The 24791-nt window shown below is 36.0% G+C and overlaps 1 protein-coding gene across 1 annotated transcript; it reads right to left on the bottom strand.

Annotated features, from left to right (window-relative positions):
* Positions 1–431: 431 nt before the first annotated feature.
* myo7bb (myosin VIIBb) lies at positions 432–24688 on the bottom strand. The gene is made up of 47 exons (XM_082172493.1): positions 22796–24688; positions 22499–22600; positions 21483–21635; positions 19551–19735; positions 18372–18493; positions 18155–18297; positions 17841–17954; positions 17211–17364; positions 17010–17086; positions 16773–16892; positions 16089–16231; positions 15615–15825; positions 15392–15527; positions 15138–15307; positions 14909–15049; positions 14668–14826; positions 14008–14100; positions 13397–13491; positions 13233–13317; positions 12918–13136; positions 11921–12118; positions 11426–11686; positions 11157–11309; positions 9651–9725; positions 9391–9539; positions 9123–9249; positions 7969–8088; positions 7711–7884; positions 7377–7604; positions 7112–7279; positions 6903–7020; positions 6352–6478; positions 6039–6202; positions 5394–5575; positions 4811–4944; positions 4531–4676; positions 4241–4394; positions 3995–4150; positions 3797–3902; positions 3605–3718; positions 3424–3511; positions 3210–3316; positions 2570–2755; positions 2000–2116; positions 1834–1917; positions 1607–1726; positions 432–1519 (listed from the first exon to the last, which is right to left on the bottom strand). The coding sequence occupies exons 1-47, from the start codon at positions 22811–22813 to the stop codon at positions 1427–1429; spliced, it is 6489 nt and encodes a 2162-aa protein (XP_082028619.1). The 5' UTR covers positions 22814–24688; the 3' UTR covers positions 432–1426.
* Between the last annotated feature and the right edge of the window lie 103 nt (positions 24689–24791).

Here is a 24791-nt window from a genome sequence, read left to right as displayed (position 1 = left end):
ATTTTCCCGTTTTAGCACAAGGCTTTCTTTCAGTTTCATGGAAAGTCTGAATTGCTGGTCAAGAGGCCAGGGGTTGAGAGAGGCACACTAGGATATTTTTGGTTTAGTGGAAGAATGGCAAGAGAGGCTGTGAAAATCCCAAAAGCCAGTGCATGTTTCAGTGGATTTGGAAAGAAAAAAGCTACTTTAATGTTATATTCCGTGTCCTAACTATATTTTAACAGTAGTGAGATTAACTAAAGTATGTTAATCTAAATCTTGCTGTTCAAAATCAGAATGTTATACAATCATTGTGAGCAGTCTGACCAACATTCATTCCAAAAATCCCTAAGAGTAAAATGAAACATCCCTTTAAGCATTTTAAATCTGTTGTGTCATGAGAATAGAAATGTAAACAACCATTCAAAAGTTTGGGGTTAGGCAGAATTTTTAAAGCTTTTTAAAAGGAATTAATGCTTTTATTCAACATTAAAATGATCAAAAGTGACAGTAAAGACATTGATAATAATAATGATAAATGTTTCTAGCAAATCAGCATATTAGAATGATTTCTGAAGGATCATGTGACACTGAAGACTGGAGTAATGATGCTGAAAATTCTGCTTTGACATGACAGGAATAAATAAAATACATTTAAATACAAAACAGTTCATCTAAATTTGAACAATAAACAAAAGAGATTTTTCAAAAACATTTAAAAATCTTGTCAACCCAAAACTTTTGAACAGTAGTGTAAAATGCCCTATATTTTCATACTTTAAACCATCAAGAGTCAAATATTTCATATCTGATCAAATATGACCCATGTTTCTAGTGTGCAAAGAAAGTCAGTCAGTTACTGTATTGTAAATTATAAGCTATTTCTAAGAGTAACCAAACTGCAAATACTACAAACTGCAAAATACTAAGGAATCCCTCATTACACGGAGAACATATGTAAAAATTATTACTATTATTAATTACAAATTGTTCAAAGTCACCATTCACTGACAATTAAATTCAAAACCAATTAGAATTTTACATTTTATTGTTAAATACAGTTGTTCCTACAAAGCAGTATTAGATAGATTAGAATTAAACTGTAAAAATACTGCCACCTAGTGTAACATTGCAAGGCAAAGTCAATGAAAAGGTGGAATATTGAAATAATAATAAATATTCAAGCCTATAAAATTATTATTTTAAACATATGTATGGACATAGAAGAAGCAACAAGCAAAAACATGATTTAAAAAGCTGATTCACTGACAGATCTATAATGACTTGCATATTAAAACGTGATTTCCGACAGTAATTATAAATGTTAATTTTACTTACAGAGTACACCAAAATTACCAAAACAAATTTATAGTAGAATTATTATTATAGAAAAAAAAGAAAAAAAAGAAGGAATACGCTACCAAATATTATCATACTACATGATGATTCAAGTGAACAATTGATGTCTGGGCCGCACCACTGTTATCTCCTTCATATACATGTTCTTGTAAGAGGACAGGAGATCGCTTATTCTAAAACCCTGAAAAAAAAAAAACAGCCAGAGAGGATATTACCATATAAGTAGTGTGACACTTGCTGTAGTTGTGTGTGTGCGTGCTATATTTACCATTGAAGTCTCACAGAGCAGAGTGTTGCCCTGCACTAGATTGCCAACGGTCATGTGAAAATAGGTGCTTCCACTAGACCAGGAAGTGATCTTACTGAATAGATGCATCACAAGCACTTCCTGCAGGCAAGCCAGCCAAAACACTTTTCAACATCACACAACGCTACACAATGCTAAGGCGAGCTGTACATTATACTTGTATTATGTATATACAGACAGATCGTTACCTTTGTCTTAGGGTTGATGAGGCTAACTCCTTGTTTGCTAATTGATATCATGATGACACCGGGGTAACTCTTCTCAGATGTTTGCTGGGAGCAAAAGTACAGTCAGTATCAAGAAAACAACCTCCTTCTTAGCAATCAGATTTATTTTTAGTGTTGCTCTGGTTACCTTTACTTCGAAGAAAGCACATCCAAAGGTAGGCCACTGTGAGATGGTCTTCAGGAACTGGAGTTTGGCTTCATCTATAGTTATGCCTGCCTGCTTGTTGTATGCACTGATCATGTGCTGCAAACCAAAGGCCAAAACCACTCTGTCATTTATCATGATGTTAGGGTCAGGCGGTACTAAAATATAATATTAATTAACACTTTATACATTCTGAAGCAATATCAATTACAAGGTTCCTCTCAGTTAGGATTCTTACCAAAGCTGTATTTATTTTATTTGGAAAATACAGTAAAAACAGTAATAGTGAAACATTTTTACTATTTAAAATAAGTTTTCTATTTTAATATCTCAAAATGTAATTTATTCCAGTGATGGCAAAGCTGAATTATCAGCATCATTACTCCAGTCTTCAGTGTCACATGATCCTTCAGAAATCATTCTGATATAAAATCTTACTGATCCTAAACTTTTGAAAGGTAGTGTGTGTTTATGTACACTTCACTAAGGGTTGAAACAAAGTCAAAATGCATAGAGCCATATATTTGAAATGTATTCAATAAATAAGATCACCTTTTTCCAGTCCTCAGGAGTCATGATCCTCTGCTGATCAGCTGGCACTAGATCTTTCAGCATTTTAGGGATCATGACAAACTGTGACTTGTCCGTGTCAATCTGAGTGCGCAACAGCAGTCCTGCCAGACTGATCATTTCCTCCTTAGACACACTATGGTAACCCCGCAAATACTTCGGCAATTCCTAGGAAAATAAAAAGAAGACAGTTGGGCAAAGTTGCACTGCATAATAGAGTGCTGCAGGAATGAGTCCTAAATTCAGTAGAAGAAAAAAACTCATACAGGTTTGGAACAACACAAGGGTTAAATAATGATGAAACAATCTTCATTTTTGGGTGAACTATCCCTTTAAGCTTCAAAATCCATAAAAGCTGTTCAATTGTGATGAACAAAACGTGTAAGAATCATAAACTTCTGCTAGTCACAGAGCTTATTTTCCAAACGGAAAAATCCTATTGGCTTTTTGTCGAAGGAACCAGGGTGATGCTAACTTACAAAATGACCTCATCTCTGCAGCACTCTATTCAGTTATACAAACATTTACTACACTGTAAGGAAGGTTAAATGTATGCTGTTATAGAGTTCTGCAGTCAGTATCTGGCTTAACCAGATAAGGTATGATCAGATTGACAACATACCTGAGGAAAGTGGAACGTTAGGTCAGCGGTTAGATCTTTCCCCGGGATCACGTTAAACCAGAGCTTCCTCATGAAGAGCACCAGGTAAGGGACAATAGTTGGAGCAGCTGAATTCAGGATCAATGTTTATCATAGTGAGAGTCTGATTATAACACACACCTGAATATATATTGGATTAATTACAGTATTTAGCATGTAAGCATATACAGCTCACCTTCCTTGATTTTCTTTCCTTTTTTGGTGACATCTGTGAGTTGCCTGAGGTTGTCAAAAAAGTACTCTTCAGAATCCATACTTTCTACCTGAAAGTATCATATACAACACACAAAGATTAGCGTGGACCTAAAACATCACCTTCAGAAAAAAAGAAGAAAAAAATAAATCATATCTGAAACCTTATTGGCTGTTTTCACAAACAGATAGTATCCATCCGACGAGGAGAGGCGGAGGCCTTTGGAAATGTTGCGAATTAAATCTCTGATCCTCGTAGTGGTGGTCACCTCAAATATCTGAAATAAAAAAATGCGTTTTAGGCGGATGACAATAAGAATGTGTAAAATAGTTAAAGCTGAAATGGTACTCCTTACTTCAGATGTATCGTTGGGAAAATGAACTTTATGGAAGATCTGAGTGCTATTATTCTGAATGGCATCCACTTCCACCTGGTGAGGAGGCAACTTCCTTCCATCGATACTGTACGGGACAATAAAAAATGCGTTATAGTTCAACATTCGCCCTTCATGTTTACAATAATCAAACAATCAGTTTGAGTAGTAAAGTTTAACCTGAGCATAGCTTGCATCCTCTGCAAGCATGTGGAGGCCAGTGGCTCTCTGGGTCTGGACTCCAGAAAACGTTGCGCATGCCTCAGTAACAACTGACTAGGAGGGAAGAGACCACAGCACAGCCACAACAGCTGCCAACCTCGCTCCGTACTCAACCTGAGAGAAAAACAACAGCAATTAAAACATTACACAGATAAAACAAATAAAGTGACATCACGTCTAGGGACTTAAAAGCAGTCGACAAACCCATGTTTGTTATTGGTCATCTGCCTCATTATTTGGCAGTAGATCTCATCTCTTAGCTCGACGTGCGCTGTTGCTGGCCCAAAGATCTGGTTTGTTAGATCTATGGGTGTCCGCACATGCTTGACTGGATAATCTCCCATATATTTAAGGATAGGTAGAGACCATGTTAAAGAAAACAGCGAGCATCATTCATTAAAATGTACTGAGGTCACATGCACTTAAGTCTTTATCACTTATAATTCACACGATATTGTTATTGTAGGTATGTAACATGTAAATGGGAAGGATATCTGTGAAGGAGTCACAAGCGAGGTGGGAGAGCTCTGAGTTGCCCTGCAGGTTCTTGAGCAGAGGCTGTTTAAGAGGCTCTTTGCTCTTGGCCCACAGTTTCTCTTTGGCTCCTCCCTTTCCACGACCACCTTCCTTACCCGACTCCCTGTGAGCCATTGAAAAGAGGGACGTTAAGGAGCTCTGACATGTTCTCAAAACTGGTAACTTACAAGTTGCTGCTTTTTTGGAGCAGTTATCATTTATGTCAGTTGAGATGATTGCAAACTGTACAACTGTCACCTGAAATAATCGAAAGAGAACTCCTTGAGCGACATGTGGGCGATTCTCTCTGTGCCGAGCTCCTCCTTCTGCGGCAACACCGGCATCACTGGCATCACTGACTTTCTCCGTGCCGGGGTCAAATTCAGCAAATTCTAGAGGATGGAAATGACTCTATTTCAATTTCTGTTCTTGACTTGCAACACAGCATATTTTGTCACTCACTGATGGTTTTGTAAATCATTTCTAAATATTTTTAATGGTTGGAGGCAGGACGGAAACTTTGTTGGAGACAGGAACAAAACTGCTTTATTTTATTTTTATTTATCACTTTATACTCTCTTTTTAACTCTTGGAATTAAACTGTTAGAATTAAAGAAACTGCCTTTCAAGATTTTAAACTGGCAGTTTTAAAGGTACATTAATTCTTTAAAGAAATTGACTTTAAACATTTAAAGTCTGACCTTTCCATAATTTTTCTTTAACTTTATTCTGGCATTTATTTCCAAGACAAAACCTCAAAACACTGGTAACACAATGATGGCCAGTGATGAGGAGTAATCTCTTCGACAAATCAATGTGAAACAAGAGAAATCATGTTTACCAGTGTTTCTTCTGTAGGCCTAGTCAACATCGGTAGAATCTGAATAGAATCTAAGGAAACTGCTCCAGTTTGATTTGTCCTCTCATTCCTCGCTTTGATCCAGCCTTCTTCAATATTATATTCTCCATCCTTTATGATATACAGCACATCACCCCTTCTGAAGCTCAGGAATGTGGGATCCTCTGAAGGGAAGAAAAAATCAGAAAGATAAATATCCAAGCAATTTTGACCATTTTAACCCCATCACCCCAAATTAACATAAGAGAGCTTCTTCAATAAGTGGAAACTTTGTCACATTGGATGGTTTTAAAGACAAACATAATTTTTAAAATACTTAAAATTAAAAACTAAATTATAATAGCTTTAACCTAATTTTCAGTGTCTATTTTTTTACTTTACTAGTTTTTTGTTTGTTTTTAATCAATTTGATCAGAATTTCTACATGTGGTCTTGAACTCCACTCTCATTTTTAACTTTCTCCAAAAATTAAAAATGTTATTAGTATTATATGTCATTACCATCACACATTATTTGTAAGAATTTTAAATAGTTAAAAGTGCTCCTACAATTGAAGAATCACCCTCAAATGAAAATACAACAAGGAAAATTGCTGTCACAATGTAGTAACCAATGTAAAAGAAGCACCTTGTCTGCTAAGGTCCTGTATTGCCACAGCATACAGGGATCTCTTCTTAAGCCCTGAGATGAACATGTTGACCAGATCCACAAATTCGTTTCCCTTCACAACCTGCAGCTCATACATCCCCTTTGGAGTGGTCAAACATACAATCCCTCTAGACTTTTCATCACTGTAGGAGAAAGGTTAAGGAGGGAAGGAATGAAGGAAACAGAAATAGGAAAGAACTAAGAACTAGACTGAGGATCTGCAGAAATAGTATTTGGAGCATAATGCTCAGGTGTAATTAAGGTGCTTTCTCCATAGAGAGTTATTTTTTACCTCATCATTTCGATTCTTGACACCTCGGGATAAGAGAGCTGCAGAAATGCGGCTTCTGTCTCATCCTGAAAGAAGACCCCTTTCCAGTTCACGACAGCTACAAACTGGTCTTGAGGCAGTGGGGGACCTGAATAAAATACAACAGTGAATTCACAAATTCAATGCATTTAAGGGATAGTTCACCCAACAATAAAAATTCTGTCAACTTTTACTCGCCCTCATATCTCTAGAAACCTGTATGACTTCCGTGGGACGTAAAATTGCTCTTCTTAAATTTCAGTCTGTTCCTTATACAAATATCTAATATGGCTTCAGAAGACTTTTATTTTTCCTTTTTTTATCTTTACAGTCCTTGGACCCTATCCACTTTCATAGAATAGAAAAGAGCAGCATGAACTTTCTTCAAAAGCTCTCCTTTTGTGTTCCACAGAAGAAATAAAGTCATACAGGTTTGTAATGACATGAAGATAAGTAAAGACGACAACATGTAAATTTTTGGATTAGCGAGTCCTATGAGAACTATAAACAACTCTTTTTTTTATTTTTTTTACCTGAAACCACATTAGCCTCATATAACTTGGAGAAATAGATTGGCCACTTCTGCCGTGCATATTGGACGATCTCTGCTTTTACTTCATGGATAGGTGTAGTAGAGTTTATGTAAGGGCCCTGAGAGATTACACTGGATTACTGCTTGTTTTATTCTCCAAATAATCAAACGATTGTGAACAATGATATTTATAATAACATATGAATATACCTCTGTGTGCGCAGAATTGACCAACTGCACTAGTTTGACCAAAGACTTGTTCTCAATTATAGTCATGTTCATGCACTCACGAACAATCTTCTGGGCAGTTTCCAAACTGCTTTCAGAGCCATGCAGTATATAGTAATATTTGGCTGCGAGCTGCACATAATCATCCTCCTAGATCAAGATTATAGTTCAACAACAGAGTATAAGTCACAAATCTCATTCATATTGAAATCATATGAACAGGTCAAGCACACAGCCTGGGACTGACCTTATCAGACAGATATTCTCCAAGTTTGAGTCCATGGATGATCTGCCTATAGATGAGATCTGTGCTGACTTGGTCAGATGAACAGTCATGCCACGGAGTGAAGATCTCTTTGCGGAAGTAGAGGCGCCAAGGAGCGTGCTGTTCCTCTCTCCCCTGCCTCTTTTCTTCCTGCTCACACATAGACACGGCGTCCAAGACATGCTGACTGCCACTGCCTAGAGACCACATCTGCAGCAAGAAATGCATACGTGAAGACTTTGTTTCTATTGCTTATTAGTTACATGTTACTATTACAAGTGAAGATTCATCTTGAAGCCATTCAGATGTTACAAACCTTCTCATTCATTGCAGCATATAGGGAGAAGCCGTAACTGTCCTGCAGGTATATTTTCTGGATAACTGCATTGCACACCTCTTTAGAAGTGCTGGCTGAGTCCACATGGAGGCTGATGCTTCTGCCATCCATCAGACCCACAACCACTGCAATGGGGTTCTTGGTCTCCACAGACTTGCAGTTACAGGAAAGAAGGGTTGGTCATGTTTAAGGTAAGGGGAGTATTCTTCATCATTTCAGACAGAGGGATTTGCCTACCTGTAGTTCAATCCAGCATGGCGGCTCACTTCTTTCTCCATTGGCTAAAGTCCTTCGCAGTCGCTCCGCACAGGAGGAGGAGTATTCACTTGGCCCATGGCGTATAAAGCTCTCCAGGTACTATGGCCAAAAGGTTGTGGAACATAACATATAACATTACATAATATAACATTAAATAAAATAACAGCATAACATTAAATAGCACAACACAGATCAGAAAACACATTACATAACATAACATAACAGGGCAATTCCACGCAAAACTGTCACATCCATAATGCCAACACAATGCCATGGTATTTAGTTGGGGTTATGGATGTGACAGTTTTGCGTGGAATTGCCCAACAACAACATGACAACATAACATAACATATAGCAACACATAACATAAAACGTAACAACAACACAAAACAGCATGACAACATAAATATAACAACATAAAGCATAACATCTAACATAAAATGACTACATTCAGTAACAACACATAACACAACATAACATATCAACAAACACAGCATGACATATAACAAAATATAACAATAAATTACAACAAATGATAACATCTAACTAACACAACATAATATGACAATATAATACGACTAAACAATATAAAAACAACATATATCAGCATAACACGACATAACACAACAACCTAACATGACATAACATAAAACATCACATTAAACAACTTATAACAGCATGACAACACAACATAAAATGATATTTAACAACATAAACCACATATGACAGCAAACCCACACATAACAAAACAGCATTAAACAACATCCAACAGGGTGACATCACGACATAATAAACATAACATAAAATATATAACATTAAACAACATATAACAACCAAACATAACAGCATATGACAACACAACACATAATATACCATACCATATATCACACGGCTTGATTGGTTAGTCGTGGCATTTGTAATATGATTAAACTGTGTAACTGACCATGGTCCCAGAGAACCTATTTCTACATAGTTGTGCCATGATATAAAAGCAGAAATTATTGCAAAATAAACCCCTTTGGGACAAAACATTACTCCTCTGCTTCATATCAGTGTCCTGATCACCTTGTCAGGTTTATTTAGCAATAATGACTGGATAATTTCAGAACAAAAATCAAAATAGAATTTCATACCTTAGTGAGGCGGTCTGTAGGCGAAAAAATGCCCACACAGATGGACAGAAGGATCCAGCCTCTTTTCACACTTTTCTGGTTCTTATTGTCTGTTAACTGCTTACAGATCTGACAGTAGATTTCATCTCTGAAAAAAATATAGAAAGTCATAAAGATTATGTAACCATTATCTCTCTGTATGAGGAATGCAGTATATCACACATTATGAAGCATGTAAATGACCCGACCCAACCCAACCCAACCCTAACCCTAACCCTATCACATTAACCTTATATCTCGTCGTACAATGGCATATCCCACAATAATGTGTAATTTTTCCAAGGATGTCATTGGACGATCAAAAGTTGGTCCTTCTCCAAACAGTAAATCCTCTTCCTCCTGAACTGTCTCCATTTTAGGTTTTGGTTCTTCTTCTGGCTGCAAATTACATCAGAATGGTTAGTAAGAACCTGTTGTGATGCAGTTAATATGTTTTAGCTGCGGATAATGTTCAGTGTTGTACTCAGAATGTATATAACCACACTTCACCTCTTCTTCAGGAATGGCTGAGGGCTTTCGTTTCCCTGTCCCCTTCTGCTGCTTCATTTTTTTCCTCAAAAATTTCTGCAATTACAAAACCAACAAAAAAATAAACCCACAAATTATGTTTAATATAATGCTATAAGAAAATCACTAGTTACATACATTATGTTGGGTAATTAAGTTTTGTTATTGTGTGACATCTATAACAGTATTTTGTTCCCTATATTTCTGATCCCTTGGTTTTAATTTTTCCTTTTTATTTTTTTATTAAAATGTTTCCTTTTATTCAGATTCACATCTTTATATTGTTATTTCTATTATTTCCACCAGGAGGCACTTTACCGGTTGCTCACATCTGGTTGTATGTGTGGTTGTCACACATCTGAAACATTATATGATTGGCTAGTCTATATTTTAATTACGTGTTTACATTAAAATATTTATTGCAATATAATATATACTAATACCAAACCAGCACTAACAAGCATATAACATTATGGGCCCTATCTTGCACCCAGCGCAAGTGACTTTGTACACCGACGCATGTATCATTCCTATTTTGCACCCGCGCAAAGCGGACTTTTCCCTCCACAGAAGCACGTCGGTTAACTAAGAAATACACTTGCGCTCCCGGGGGCGGTTCAGCGCAAAGAGGAGGCGTGTTCCGGCGCAAACGTTCCTTCTTGCTATTTTGCAGGTTTAGAAAACAATTGCGCCACTAACCAGGAAAAAATTGTTTAAAGTCAGTGGCGCGTTGCGCATGTTATTCATATGCTATTTTAAGGGCGCATGCTTGGCCATAATCAATGTAGCGTGTGCACAACGCGCACTTTGATTCTCTCATCTACACAGAAGCAGCAGTTTTCATTTTTGCAAATCATACATTATTACGATAGATAGATAGATAGATAGATAGATAGATAGATAGATAGATAGATAGATAGATAGATAGATAAACAATGTATTATAAAAGCATACATCTAGCTTACACATTTACCCAAATTAACCGAAGTTAATTTGGGTGGGTTTCTCCATTTCAATGTAACTTCTGTCTTTTACGGCCGTGACGAGAGCGTTGCTCTCCTTGGCTGTGAACCGCTGCTGGCGCGCGCCTGGCAAATCCGCCGTTACAATAGCAATCCGCTATGGAAAAAGCGCATCTGCTCTTAAAGGGAATGTGAGATGACGCTCTGATTGGTTTATTTCACGTTACGCCCAAACCACACCTATGAATAATGAAGCTACTTCAGACCAACCCATTTTAGATTTGCGCCTGGCGCAAGAGTCATTTATCCCGCAGGGAAAATAGCAACAGCGCCGAGACCCGCCCACAAAGTTACTTGCGCTTTGCGCTTTGACACTTGCGTTTCAGATCGTTAAAATAGGGCCCTATATGTTATAATATAGACAGGCTGGTCTTTCCAGCAGGTTAGGCAGTCGAGGTATAGGCTGTACATCTGGTAGGTGTACAGATAAAGAAGAAAGGTTTATTATGGTGTCTCGGTTGTTTACCTGATCTAATCCAACAAGGTTACTGAGTCGCCGTGCTTGTCTCTGACCGAGGTTCCTCTGAATGGGGTCAGCAATTGCAGAAACACGTTCTTGCTTCGGCTCTGGAAGATCTCCCATAAATCTTAGTATGATCCACCATACTGTCAAACTGGCCTGGAGGAGATAGGAAAAAAGTGGAGAGAAGAAATAAGACAAGCCAATACAAGACACAGTTGACTATCAAGCCTCGCTTTAAACGGGGACATGATGCTAATGAGAACAACACTTGCCAGGGTATCCCCTTCATCCTCATGGTAGAGCAGGGGTTTCCGCAGTCTCTGTTGGATATGTGAGTGGGTAGAAGATCCTTGGAAGTGTAGAGATGTAAATTTAGAGAAAGCAAACTCATCATCCTCAACTTCAATCTCCTCCTCCCTTTTTTCCTCTATTTCGTCTTCGCTGCTGTCTGGTAATGACATAGCCTTGCTCTCCATTACAGGGCTCTCTACTAGTTCAACCTCTTCTAACTTCACCGGCTCTGCCTCAAAATCCTAGAACATTAGGAACATATAGACAAAGTTAGTATTAACCTAGAAATAGCCTTATTTTGCATTCCTAAATCTCACACTGTACAGTATACAGTATTATCACTGATAGCATGTGTAGTATGCATTCATTGATTGTGCATTGACAATAAAAGGTGACAGGCTTTTTGAATTTTGATCAGGAAGTGTTTGTTCAATATCAAATAGGTGTCCTTCTTCTGCTGTCAAGATGACTCTAACCTCAAAACCCTCAGGAGCTTGGCCCTCTTGTCCTCCTAATGTACTCATGAAGCCAAAGAGATTCTCCACCATTTCCTCATCATCCTTATTCTGGGATTTGGCAGCTTCCTCGTTTTTTCTGAGCAGCTCCTCTAGGCGTTGCTGAAGCTCCAGTGCTGCCAGTTCCTGAGCCTCTTTTTCTTGCGCAGACAAAAACGCCTGAGACAAGGGTATGAATAAAAGCATAAAAAATGAAGTACACAACCGGTCAAAAGTTTGGAATAAATAATTTTTTTAATGTTTTTTAAAGAAGTCTCTCATGCTCACCAAGGCTGCATTTATTTGATGAAACACGGTCAAATTAACACAGTAAAACAGAAATATTGTGAAATATTAGTACAATTTAAAATAACTGTTGATATGTCTATATGAATACATTTATTCTTGTGATGGCAAAGCTGAATTTTCAGCATCATTACTCCAGTCTTCAGTGTCACGTGTTCCTTCAGAAATCGATCTAATACGCTAATTTGGGGCTCAGTTACTATAAATTATTATTGGTGCTCAATTATTAATAAAGGTTCTTATCATTATCAATGTTGAAAATAATTTTCTCTGCTTAATATTTTTGTGGAACCAGTGATACAGTACATTTGTTGAGGATTCTTTGATAGAAATTTCAAAAGAACAGCATTTATTTGAAATATAAATCTTATGTAACATTATAAATGTCTTTACAGTCACTTTTGATCAAAGTAATCTTTTGATTAAATTCATGAAGGATCATGTGACACTTCTGGAGTAATGGCTGATAAAAAAATCAGCTTTGCCATTACAAAAAAATAAAATATATTCAAATAGAAAACAGTTATTTTAAATTGTAATAATATTTCACCAATACTGTTTTAATTCAATCTTAATTATTCTAAACTTTTGACCGGTTGTGTATATAAAACAAAGCAAGACAAAACACTGCAAAAGTACTACAAAGAAGGTTTCCATTCCACTATAAACTCACATCTGATTTCATTCTCTTGAGGGTTTTCCTGGCCAGCAGTCCTCTGGTCTGAGCCTGCAGAAGTATCACTGCGTTTTTTTTACATTTCAGGTCTTTCCTGGCGAGGTAGCCACGGGTCTGTGTTTGTAGAGTAACGGCTGCAGCCCGTCTGCGCATATACTCCGTATGGAGCTGCCGACTGCGCACTTTCGCCTGCAGCCGAGCAAATCCCTGCTTAAGCTAACAGAGAAAACAGATACAGTCATGTTTCATTATGTCACTACACTAATTTGAACTGTATTCCATACAGACATGAGATGTTCCTGCACAGCTTACTTTGCAAAAGCCTGTCCTGTCTCTGTGGCCACGCCAGTTTTTCTGCAAAACCAGAGCTGCCCTCCTCTTCTTTACAAAAGCTCCTCTGTATGTGGATGAAGAATGACTTAGTTTAACAAAGCTGTACAACTGCATGAGAAACACTACGACAGTGGGGAACGGACCTGTCCTTGTGGGCAAGCATCACTCTTTGGATGATAAGTGCCTTCCTATAGAGCTCTTGCTCTCTCTCCATTTCTAGGAAGGAATCATGATGATCCTGCAGCAGGAAGAAAAGAAACACATGATGCAAGACAATTCTTATGTGATTTTTTTTTTTTTTTATAGATACACTACCGTTCAAGTGTTTGGGGTCAATCTGTTTTTTTTTATGTTATGCTCTTAATCTGTGATATGATTCTTCAGAAATCATTTTAATATAGTGATTTTATGCATTATTACTATTATCAAGGTTGAAAACAGTTGCGCTGCTTAATATTTTTGTGGAAACCCACAATATATTTCTTTGATGAATAGAAAGAACAGCATTTACTTGAAATAAAAGTTTTTGTTTTTTTACATTATAACTGTCTTTACTTTCACTTTTGATTATTTTAATGTATCCTTTTTAATTAAAGATTACGGATCCCAAAATGTTAAACAGTGGTTTATGTTTAATATAATACTAAAAATGGCAACAATGCCTTTAGAAAGCTGATTTAATATTACAAGGATGTATACATATATTGATGTAAACTTGTTATAATACACTGGAGAAATATTATGCCTGAGGTACCCTGAGAAAGATTTTGTTTTTGCCAATCTTCCAGTCCTCTTCGTCTTTGATCATAGCCCTGCAGATGGCTGCACAGCAGTTGGAAGGAGGCTCCTGATAAACAAATAAAATACATTTTATTGATCAAATTATGCCAGCCTGGAACATTCATCCTGTTTAAAGCTGAAGTGTGTAATTATTTTAGTTTCTCCTGTCAGTTTAATATGTGTAGACAATTATAAGTAAACCATTCCTAGATTGATTCCCATAAAGTGTTCAACATTGCTCAGTTTTGAGCATCTCCATTAGCAGGCACACATTAGCATTGGCTCAACTAATGGTGTGAAGATGGGGGTAGGACTACCTGAATTTCAGATGGGGTAGTGTTTAGCGAACCCAGTTTGAAATTGGTTATTTATATTTACATTTTGCTTCTACTTGCATGCTAGTGGTGCAGAAATGACACACTTTGCATCAACATCATACACACATTATTCCTAGCAACCAATAAAAGCCATAACCCTAAACATATATTTAAATCAGAAGACAATGATTGGTTGACGGGAATTAAGTTTCAGCTATGGATGTTAACACATTAAGCCTACTTTCATCTACTTTCGATTATCACTTTATATTAAATAATTCACATATTTATCTGTAAATAATCATATATTCTCATACAGTGTTGGGGTCACAATCTACAGACTTCAGGAGCACACGATAGCGATACAGGAAGTCTTTAAAGGTGTGCCGGATGGGATATCCCAACTTGCGGATTCTAATGGTCTCCAGCATTCCAGAGTAGCGAAGTTGCTGCACGCAGAGCTCTCTGTCAAAAAACTGAAAAGGAAAACATGATTTGAAAAGGGTTCTGATGGCTACACAATACAAAACATGTAACTTATGGGATGTGAATTGATACCATGGGCCTCTTTTTGTCATTTGGTTTGAAGCAACGTATGAAGAAGGGCTGACAGAGAGACAGGGCCTTCATCAGAGAGTCCAGAGACTGGCGGAACTGGCCACTCAGAGTAGATGTCTGCCGCCTCGAATCATTTAATTGCTGTGTGACACAAAAGAGATGATTTATTGAAAAAGCTGTCGTCAATGTCAAGTCAACACTGTCAATCTGCTGCATAACTGTCCCATACACGTAATGAGTTCTTCGGCGTCATGATGATTTTGTTGATTTTGTTAGCATTTTTGACTGAGTTTGTATTCATCTCCTTCTCAAAGATCTGCTTGAGCAACTTGCTGGAAGATTTCCGAACCAGCTCCATGATGTCCATGCTCAGGGTATCTCTGTTCTTCTCCAAAAAACCTGACAAAATACAGATCTTTCAGACCAGAAACAATTTGCTTTTAAAGTAACTACTGGGAAATGTTTTCAAGTAATAAACTGTACCTTCACAGTCATAATAAACCAACCCAGCAAAATGCTGAACCCCAAAATGCATGCCATGTTTGCTCTTGGATGAGATGTACAGTTTGTTCCCATTGTGTTCTTGATTCATTTTGTTTAACATTGTGGCATCTGTTCCCTGCATTGAAAACAGGACAACATGGAGTGAGCACAGGCAAAATATCTATAAGCATATAAACCAGACCATGTAGCTTATGAAGCTGACCTTAGGGAAGTGGCTCTCCTCATCGATCAGAGCCAGTATGTTGAGAGGCTTAACGGCCAGCAGGTCCAGGGTTTTCTGGTTGTCACTGAAAGCAATGCGCTTCCATGAGATGCCTTCTTTACTATATTCATCCTGCTCCAGCTTAAAGATGTGACTCACAAAGAACTGCTGCAGGTGTTCGTTGGCATAATTAATGCACAGCTGCTCAAAACTAAACATTGGGCAAAAACACAGAGAAAGTATATTTCAAGTATGGGTAGTGTCTACATTTTACAACTATAGGCAAAAACTGATGTAAATGTAATGATTAAATGTAAAAACTCCATCCATCCATCTAACCAACCAACCAACCATCCATCCATCCAGTGAAATACAATTACCGAAGTACTTTAAACCCCTGCTGAGCAACCATGTTAATTTATCATTATATTTTGTAGTTTAAACTAATCACTAGTTTAGTCAACAGACACTTACCTGTTCTGAGGAAAATTCTCAAAGCCAAATATGTCAAGCAGGCCAATGTATTTGCGCGTGTAAGAGGACTCATCAGTCTGTGGTTTGTGAATGGCGCTGTTTATTTTTGTGAACATCCAAACAAACAGCCGTCCGTACAGTGCCTGTCAGGGAGTATATGACAAACATTAACTGACATGAACATTAAGGAAGCCTGAATGTCTGTTAGTTCGTTAAAAAAAAAATGTTTTGTGCAAAATATTAATTTTATTCAGCAGAGACACATTTACATTGCTACAAAACTCATTTATTTCAGATTTCTGCCCTTTTGAGCTTTCAATTCATCAAATAATCCTGAAAAAAATCTAATGGATTTAAACAAAAATTTTACTAAAATATTATATTTAGCATTGATAATAATAAGAAATATTTCTTGAGCACCAAAGGATCATGTGACACTGAAGACTGGAGTAATGGCTGCTGAAAATTCAGCTTTGCCATCAAAGGAATAAATTCCAATTATTTTTAAATTGTAATCATATTTCACAATATTACTGTTTTACCGTATGATTAATCAAATAAATACAGCCTTGGTGAGCAAAAGAGACTTCTTTAAAAAACACACGTTTGAACAGTATATTGTACCTAATCCTGTATCTATGTTAAATCCCCCAAATGCGCTTTTGGATAAAAGCATGTGTGTACCTTGGCAAAAGCATCTCTGGTGTCTGTGGCCTGCTCTGAGCTGAGGGCTTTAGTGACTATCTCTCTATTTGTCATGAAGGAGCGATGGGTGAGACTCTTTTCAAGAATTTCATCTTCTGCCTGCAAATTGACAGAAGGGCAGTCATCAAAAACATTCAGCAGCCAAATGTTTGATTGCATAAAAGGTAGTAAGCTTGAAACTGATTTGAAGCTAAAGTTCTGAAGAAGCATTTGTACCTCCAACAACTTGGCAGTGACAGAAAAATGATTCGATGACAGAACGTCACAGCTGTCCATGTTATTCATTATAGTGCCTGGAAAAAGATTATGAGCAAATCAGTCAACTTAAATTTATGGTATAATAAGCTACAATAACTTTTGTTAATTTGAAGATAGTTTGCATATTATTACTGTAACAGAAAGGTTATAGACACTAACTCTTAAAGTCGATATTGCCCATATGGAGAATGGCAGCGAGTAATTTGAAGATTTCCCAGCAGTCCTGGTCTGAGAAAGTGAGGATCTTTAGAGCAGCACGAATCCGTCCGAACTCATCAGCATCGTCACGACCATCACATGTCAAACAATCACCCTAGACAACCATCAGAAGAGTCAGATATTGTACTTTATGCCACAGTCAATGCTTATTAATCTCAAAACCTTATATAGGAATCTGAATTAGATAGCAGGAGCGAATGTAACTCTCAATGGATGTAACACCAGTAATTACATTTACATTTACATTTACATTTATGCATTTGGCAGACGCTTTTATCCAAAGCGACTTACATTGCATTATCCTATACATTTATACATAGGTATGTGCAATCCCCTGGGATCGAACCCACAACCTTGCGTTGTTAACGCAATGCTCTTACCACTGAGCTACAGGAAAGCTATATATATAATTATGTGATGTAGTTATTATTTAATTGTATCTGACACAATTAAATTATACATTACATTTATTTTCACTACAAATATCCAAAAGTTAGGGTTAAATATTTACTGAGTACATGAGCAAAGTGTTACAGTTACTCTCTACTGAACATGAATTGAAGTGCTCACCTCAGTCAGGTACTTGAACTGTGATGCATTACCAAGGGAGAGAATCTTCTTCTGCTCACTTTGCATCCCAGATAACATACAATAGAAAATGTGGTAGTTCCTTTCCTGTGGTGCCTTAAAAGATTTAATTTGATACATTTAATTTCAAGGTTTTAAAAATTAAAATGCAAGACGACAGTATTTATGAAATATTAAACATAATTTTCATGAGCAATTTCAAGCTATTTGAATCTAATGGCGCTCATAAAAGCACACAGCCAATCAAAGGCTCTTGATGCTTTCTCTTCCTCACGTAGGGTGCAACTTGGTCTCACCTGATGACAGACACGAGACTTCTCCAACAGGTACTGCTCCATGCGAGCTCCCTCTATAACACCCTGTTTATTAAAGAAGATCTCCACATATTTCCCAAATCTGCTGGAGTTATCATTGCGAATGGTTTTGGCATTCCCAAAGGCTGTAAGATATGAATAAGTGAGACGGCATTCTACGGAAAGGATTGAAATAAAAACAAGCATGTTCAGTGCTTACCCTCCAGGACAGGGTTGGCCTGTATGATCTGCTGCTCTATCCAGGAGTGCTGCCCGCTCACTGCAGCCAGGAACTGAAGAATCAGTTTAGTGCTTTCTGTCTTTCCTGCACCAGATTCTCCACTGACACACACAAACCAGAAGAGTTTATTATTCATTCATTGTTTGCTATGATTTTAAAGGGACTATTGACAACAGTATCTGCTAAATTAATAAATATGTGTTCAAATCCATTGAGACAGAGCTGCAGTGTGATTAAACTCTGCTACTTTCACATTTGTTATTTATATTTATTATAGATTTTTATATGATGGTAAGAAAAACCATTAAACAAACACATTGCAAAAACGATGGAACAGAACCGAACCGAACCGAACCGAACCCGATCAGAACAGACCAGAACAGACCAGACCAGAATAGAATAGAATAGAATAGAATAGAATAGAATAGAATAGAATAGAATAGAATAGAATAGAATAGAATAGAATAGAACAGAATAGAACAGAATAATTAACAAAGCCTTTCTATACCATTGAGTTTGATAGCTGTTTACATTCACTGTTTCTGGCACTAGCGAATATAATATAATATAATATAATATAATATAATATAATATAATATAATATAATATAATATAATATAATATAATATAATTAATATAATATAATATAATATAATATAATATAATATAATATAATATAATATAATATAATATAATATAATAACAAAGCCATTCTACACCATTGAGTTAGATGGCTGTTTACATTCACTGTTTCTGGCATTAGTGCATAGAATAGAATAGAATAGAATAGAATAGAATAGAATAGAATAGAATAGAATAGAATAGAATAGAATAGAATACTTAAAGCCATTCTACATCATTGGGTTTGATGGCTGTTTACATTTACTGTTCTTTTGCATTAGCGAATATAATATAATATTTGCATTCACTCTTTCTAATGCATTAGCCCAAGCAGAACTCTATATTGTACATTGACCACAACACTCACACATTTTATGATGTGTGACTAAATGTAACTAACAACATTCCCTTACAAAAGCAGCATATAGTAATTTAACCTTCCACATTCTTACATACTAACCACATAAAATTACTACTTTCATAATACAGACATTAGATTCGATTCTCAATGTTCAGAAGAAAAGAACAAATATGTACCTGATAATGCAGCACTGGTTGCGCTTATTGCGGCACATGTTGAAGTAACAACTGTCAGCGAGGGCAAAGATGTGTGGTGGGAGCTCGCCCAGCTTACGCCCGTGATACTGGTGCACCTGATCCGCTGTGTAGATGGGCAGCATCTGATAGGGATTCATTGCCACTAGCACAGAGCCAATATAGGTCTAGACAGCACACACAGAAAAAAATTAAAATAAAATAAATCACACAGCTTATATAGACCGCAGGATCTGAACATCTGAGACCATATCTGAAAACCTAGGTTTCTAAATTTAATTTAATTAAAAAATAAACAAAACGTTTTAACATTTACAACAATGAAACCTCATGATGTAAAAATTAGTAATAAATATTTCAGATTCGAATCTATTTCTAGGTCACTAATCAAAAAAATTAATTTGTGACAGTGATCACGTGACGTGTTCATGCTGCTCGAGCGCTGCTGTAATTACAGCAAAAGAGAGACACACTATGACACTATGAAATTCTTTTTTAGTCAAATTGTTATGCCCACAACTGAACTTGTAATGAACTGTACAAAAATGTACAGTAAAAACTGGTAGCTGTGGTTACCAGAACTTTAACGTAAAAAAAAATAAGAAAGCAACTTCTGAAGCTTCACAGATTAAACTTAAATTTACAGTAAAAATGTAAATTTAATCACCCCGATCTTAAAGTGAAAAAAAAGTGGTGCACACAGTATCATACGCATACATACAAAATACCATCATGGTAATACGCAGATGCAATAAACATTACTTTAAAAACATAAGATGTGTAGATCCTTATGTACTTAACCCATACGAAACATCTAAGAGGAAACAACTATCATAAACTATCAAATGTGAGCTGTCACGTCACACAGGGACTTCTGGGAGTGTCAACTTACGTTTTCACTGTAAATTATAAGATGACTTGTTCATTTCCACTTCTAAAAACTGTACATTGAACAATTACACAAAATGTCCCAATAGCTCTACACTGATAAAAATGATTTTGTGGTAAAGTAAATACTACAGAAAAAAACAATGTAATTTACATGAAAAAGTTAGTTCAGGCAAGAGTAAAAAAAAAAAAAGTAAATTCTATATTAGTACTCAATTCAAGCGTAAATATCAACGTTATAAAATTAAGTAAAATTACTCAACTTTTCTGATACTGGTGTTCCCATCATGCACTGGGCCTTGAATAATTAATGAGGTTGATTTTTCACTGTTTTCAAACTGTATTGACACTGTTTCATCATTGCTTTTGTTGTTAGGATTAGTAACGTGCCATTTGGAGTTCATTTTCTACTCAAAATGACACATTCAAACACAAAAACGATCCATCAAATGTTACCGTCATTGTGTATTGTCTACCAAGTATTGAGGTCTCTGCGTTCACAGGGAGCTTAATATCTAATATGTAGATATGCTGTCTTACACGGTATCTATTGTAATAATTACTTAGGGATTTTTAAATAAAGCATATATTTAATTCAATATTATATTGTTTGTGTGAAATGTATTGCAAAGGAAACTTCAACTAAATAAATATTACTCAAACTTTTACTAGCCAAGTTAAAATTACTTATTTTCTTTGTTACTTTCACTTAACTTAGTTAAGTAGAGTTTACTTAATTCCATATGTGAAATTTACTTTAAAAATATGCGTGTGAAATTTACTTTAAAAATATTCGTGCAAAAACTTGCCAAAGAAATTTTTTTTTTTTCAGTGTAGTACAGATTTTCAACACATAAAGTAGGGGAACTTACTCTTAACCAATAGAAGGTTTTTACCACAGCATTTTGTTTACAGTTAAAATTCTAATCAAATACTAATTTGGAAATACACTATATTTCATTTGATGATTACAGAGGCCAATCAGTTCATTTTTGTTATGCCATAAAGTAACATGAATCCACTCACATATATGAAACCCTGTTTGTGGCGCACCAGCAGATTTCTGAGTAAACCAGCTTCACTGAGGTCACCCAGTCTGATCATGTCATCCACACCCTCCACTGAGGTGGGGTGCATAGGCTTAAGACTGGCCCTCTCCCCCTCCGGGATAGGGCGCTCCTGAGAAAACCATCACAATACACGAGATTCATCTGATTAGACAAGTGTAGATTAATTACAACATTAAAGAATGTGTTGTGATATAATATCTCATTAGCATACGGGGAGAGCGGGGCAAGATGTCACATTTTTACTCCAGTGAATATTTTCAGGGTATATTTATCTAATTCATTTTCTGTATAGACATTTATTTTTCAGTTTTGACCAAAAAATAAATAAAACGATTCCAGGAAAAACCTTTTGAAACAACACAAGATTGGTGCATATTGGCACATTATGAGGCTGTTGTCACAATGGGAATAGTTTTTTTAGTTCAGTTAAAAAAAATGTTAAATGATTCATATTTATTGTTATTTATTTAATTTATTCAGCACATTTTGCTTCACAATTAGAAGAAAAAAAAAAAATTGTAAAATGACCAGCAGACGACATACAATAACAAGCGTTTTAAGTCTACAAGTTACTGAATATGCAAAGTGCAATATTGCTCCAAAAGCACAAAAATATCTCCACTTCTCAAGATTCTCTCAATTCTAATAACAGTGCAAAAAATATTTTACAGCTGAGATTTAATAATCTTCACTGACTAATTGAAAAATGTAAGCTATAATATTTTAAACGTAAGTGACAATTTGATCCACAAGGCATTTATGAGATGTAACAGAAAAATAACTCTAACAAAAAAAAAAAAAAAAAGAAAGATTATAGTGGAATTTTAGTTTGGAGGACAGAATACACAAAAAATACCTAATTACTCAATTTAAGAGGGTCTTGAACTGAGTATTTGAAACCAGCATTTCATCCACACTGATAAAAGCCTCTGTAATAACTAGCCCGCTCTCTCCTTCCGTCATAATTTTTACCTTCCCTTCATCATCAATCAGGCAATACTGTCCACTGTCTGAGATCTTCACACATCCTCCAATAGGGACCCCAATACTGGAGTCAATCCAGAAGTAGTCCCCCTAGATTCAGATTCACATTTTAAAACCAAACACTACCCACAACCAGCTTAAAGCCTTGAAAATGTCATTCAATAAATTGTTCACAAGAAAAACAAACGTATTACTTCTGTAAAATAAAATAAAACATCACTGTGACAAGTAAAACGAGAAACAAATAAACGAATTCATTCATTTAAGAGTCATAAAATGAATTACCTTTTTTAACATCACCATTTGAACAATCCTCTTTGTACCAAAGACATCGAATTAAAATTAAAAACTGAAAAAAGGCACTTAAATAAATATATTAACCGGTTGGAGATGTAACCCTCATCGAAGCGTATACGGCTAAAAAAACTATGACTTGTATGAAAGGCAATCTTTTTCGTAACTGGACACAACACACCCTTTCTGACTAGTTCCAAGAAGGAATTAAAAATCATGCGTCTAATAATAATTTTTACATCCGCTTGTGTGACCGCAACAAGGAAGTGTCCCTAGTTTTCATCTCTTTATGGCCCCTAGACTTTGCTCCACCGTGGGCTGATTTTCCCCATCAAGCAGCGAGGGCTGTGAAGGGACGTCATCACCAGTCTGAGAGTTTCACTCTTTAAGTTTCCAATGTGCCGAACTGCGAACAAAGCAAGCAGCGAATCACTAGTTAGACAAGGACTTGAAAACCAAGAGATTCTTAGGGTTTTGAGACATTTGCATGTGAAATCTGAAATGCTGTGCATCTTATCAAACAAATCACCTATACATTAACCACATGTGCCTTTTGGACTTTTCACGCAAGAGGAAGATGGTACCAGAGGACAGTTTTATTATTTGAGTCAGAGCGGCTGTTAAGCAGTAAAACTGTGAGATTCTAGAGGATAGATTCATTTACATAGTCTCAGTGAACAGATACTAGCCTTCCATGTAATTGTTTGGGCGTCATATAAAGCAGTTGTTTTCTAAAGTGACGATGATGTTGCACGCATTGATTATGAAAACATATGAGGAGCCAGGTAGTTTCAAAGTACAGTTAAGGTCAACACAAATGCACCTTCATTTCCTGGAGGTCGACGGTATATTCAGATTTTATAGGCCTTAAAAACATAAAGGGCTTAGCATAAAACAAACATCAGTATTGAGGCCGCCACTTAGATAAGTGTAATTAATTATTATGTTTAAGGAATAAGGACTGTAAGGGGTTACGTTCTGCGTTTTTAGTCTCCATGGAGATAAGACTCAATCCAAACCAGCTGGTTAACTCGAGAAAACCATAAATTACTTAAGAAAGGTGGGACCAAATATTTAAGTGCGTAGAAACTCTGAAGGTAGTCACACCCTACAAACCGATAACCATTACTTATCTAAATGCATTCAATCCCAGCCCCTGAGACAACCAGACGAGGAGCTTGATTTGGACAGTGACTAATAAAGCGCTTTTGCATTGTCAGAAAGGGAAAAACACAAGCAGCACCAGATTTTCTGTTTTTTTTATAAAGAAAATATAGAACCTATAAAGGACTACTTGTTTAAAATAATTAAATATCTATTTGGGTTAAACCTACAAACGTGTTTAAAAGCTTGGGGTCAGTTAGATTTTTTAAAAATATCTTTTTAAAGAAATTAATACTTTTATTAAGCAAGGAAGCACTGTTATTAACATTTATTATAATAAGAAATGTTTCTTGAGCATATTAGAATGATTTCTGAAGGATCATGTGACAATAATCATTAAAAACTTCTTTTTTTTTTAAGTCTCTTATGCACACCAAGGCTGCTTTTTTTTTTTTTTTTTTTTATAAAACAAAACAGTAAAAACAGTAATATTGTGAAATATAATTACAAATAACTTACAAGTTTTCTATTTTAAAAATGTATTTTCAAATGTAAAACTTCTGATTTGGTACTCAAACATTTCTTATTCTCAATGTTGAGAACTCTCAATGTTTTTGTGGAAATTAAGGATTTAAGCAAGCAAAAAAAAAAAAGAATTTATTTTAAATATAAATTAATTGTAACATGATAAATGCCTTTACTGTAACTTTTGATCCGCATCCTTGCTAAATAAAAGTATCAATTTCTTTTAAAACTAAAAAAAAAAAAAAACACCCCCTATGGTGAACAGAGGTATAAATACAGTGGTAAAACCATGGTTTTGTGTAACCAGTGGCTTGATTTGGGGGAAGGGAATACATCAGTATCTAGATTACTGAGTTAA

This window comes from Leuciscus leuciscus (genome assembly GCF_965113295.1).
Source record: "Leuciscus leuciscus genome assembly, chromosome: 6".
Classification (NCBI taxonomy): domain Eukaryota; kingdom Metazoa; phylum Chordata; class Actinopteri; order Cypriniformes; family Leuciscidae; genus Leuciscus; species Leuciscus leuciscus.
This window is presented reverse-complemented; position numbering and strand designations above follow the sequence as displayed.

Bases quoted from the DNA above. Each gene is read 5' to 3' on its own strand.
- myo7bb (XM_082172493.1), bottom strand. The intron at 7,885-7,968 runs GTAGGCAAATCC...TGTAACTGCAAG, and splicing joins CATGCTGGATTGAACTACAG to TCTGTGGAGACCAAGAACCC. The intron at 1,918-1,999 runs GTAACCAGAGCA...TTTTGCTCCCAG, and splicing joins GTGCTTTCTTCGAAGTAAAG to CAAACATCTGAGAAGAGTTA.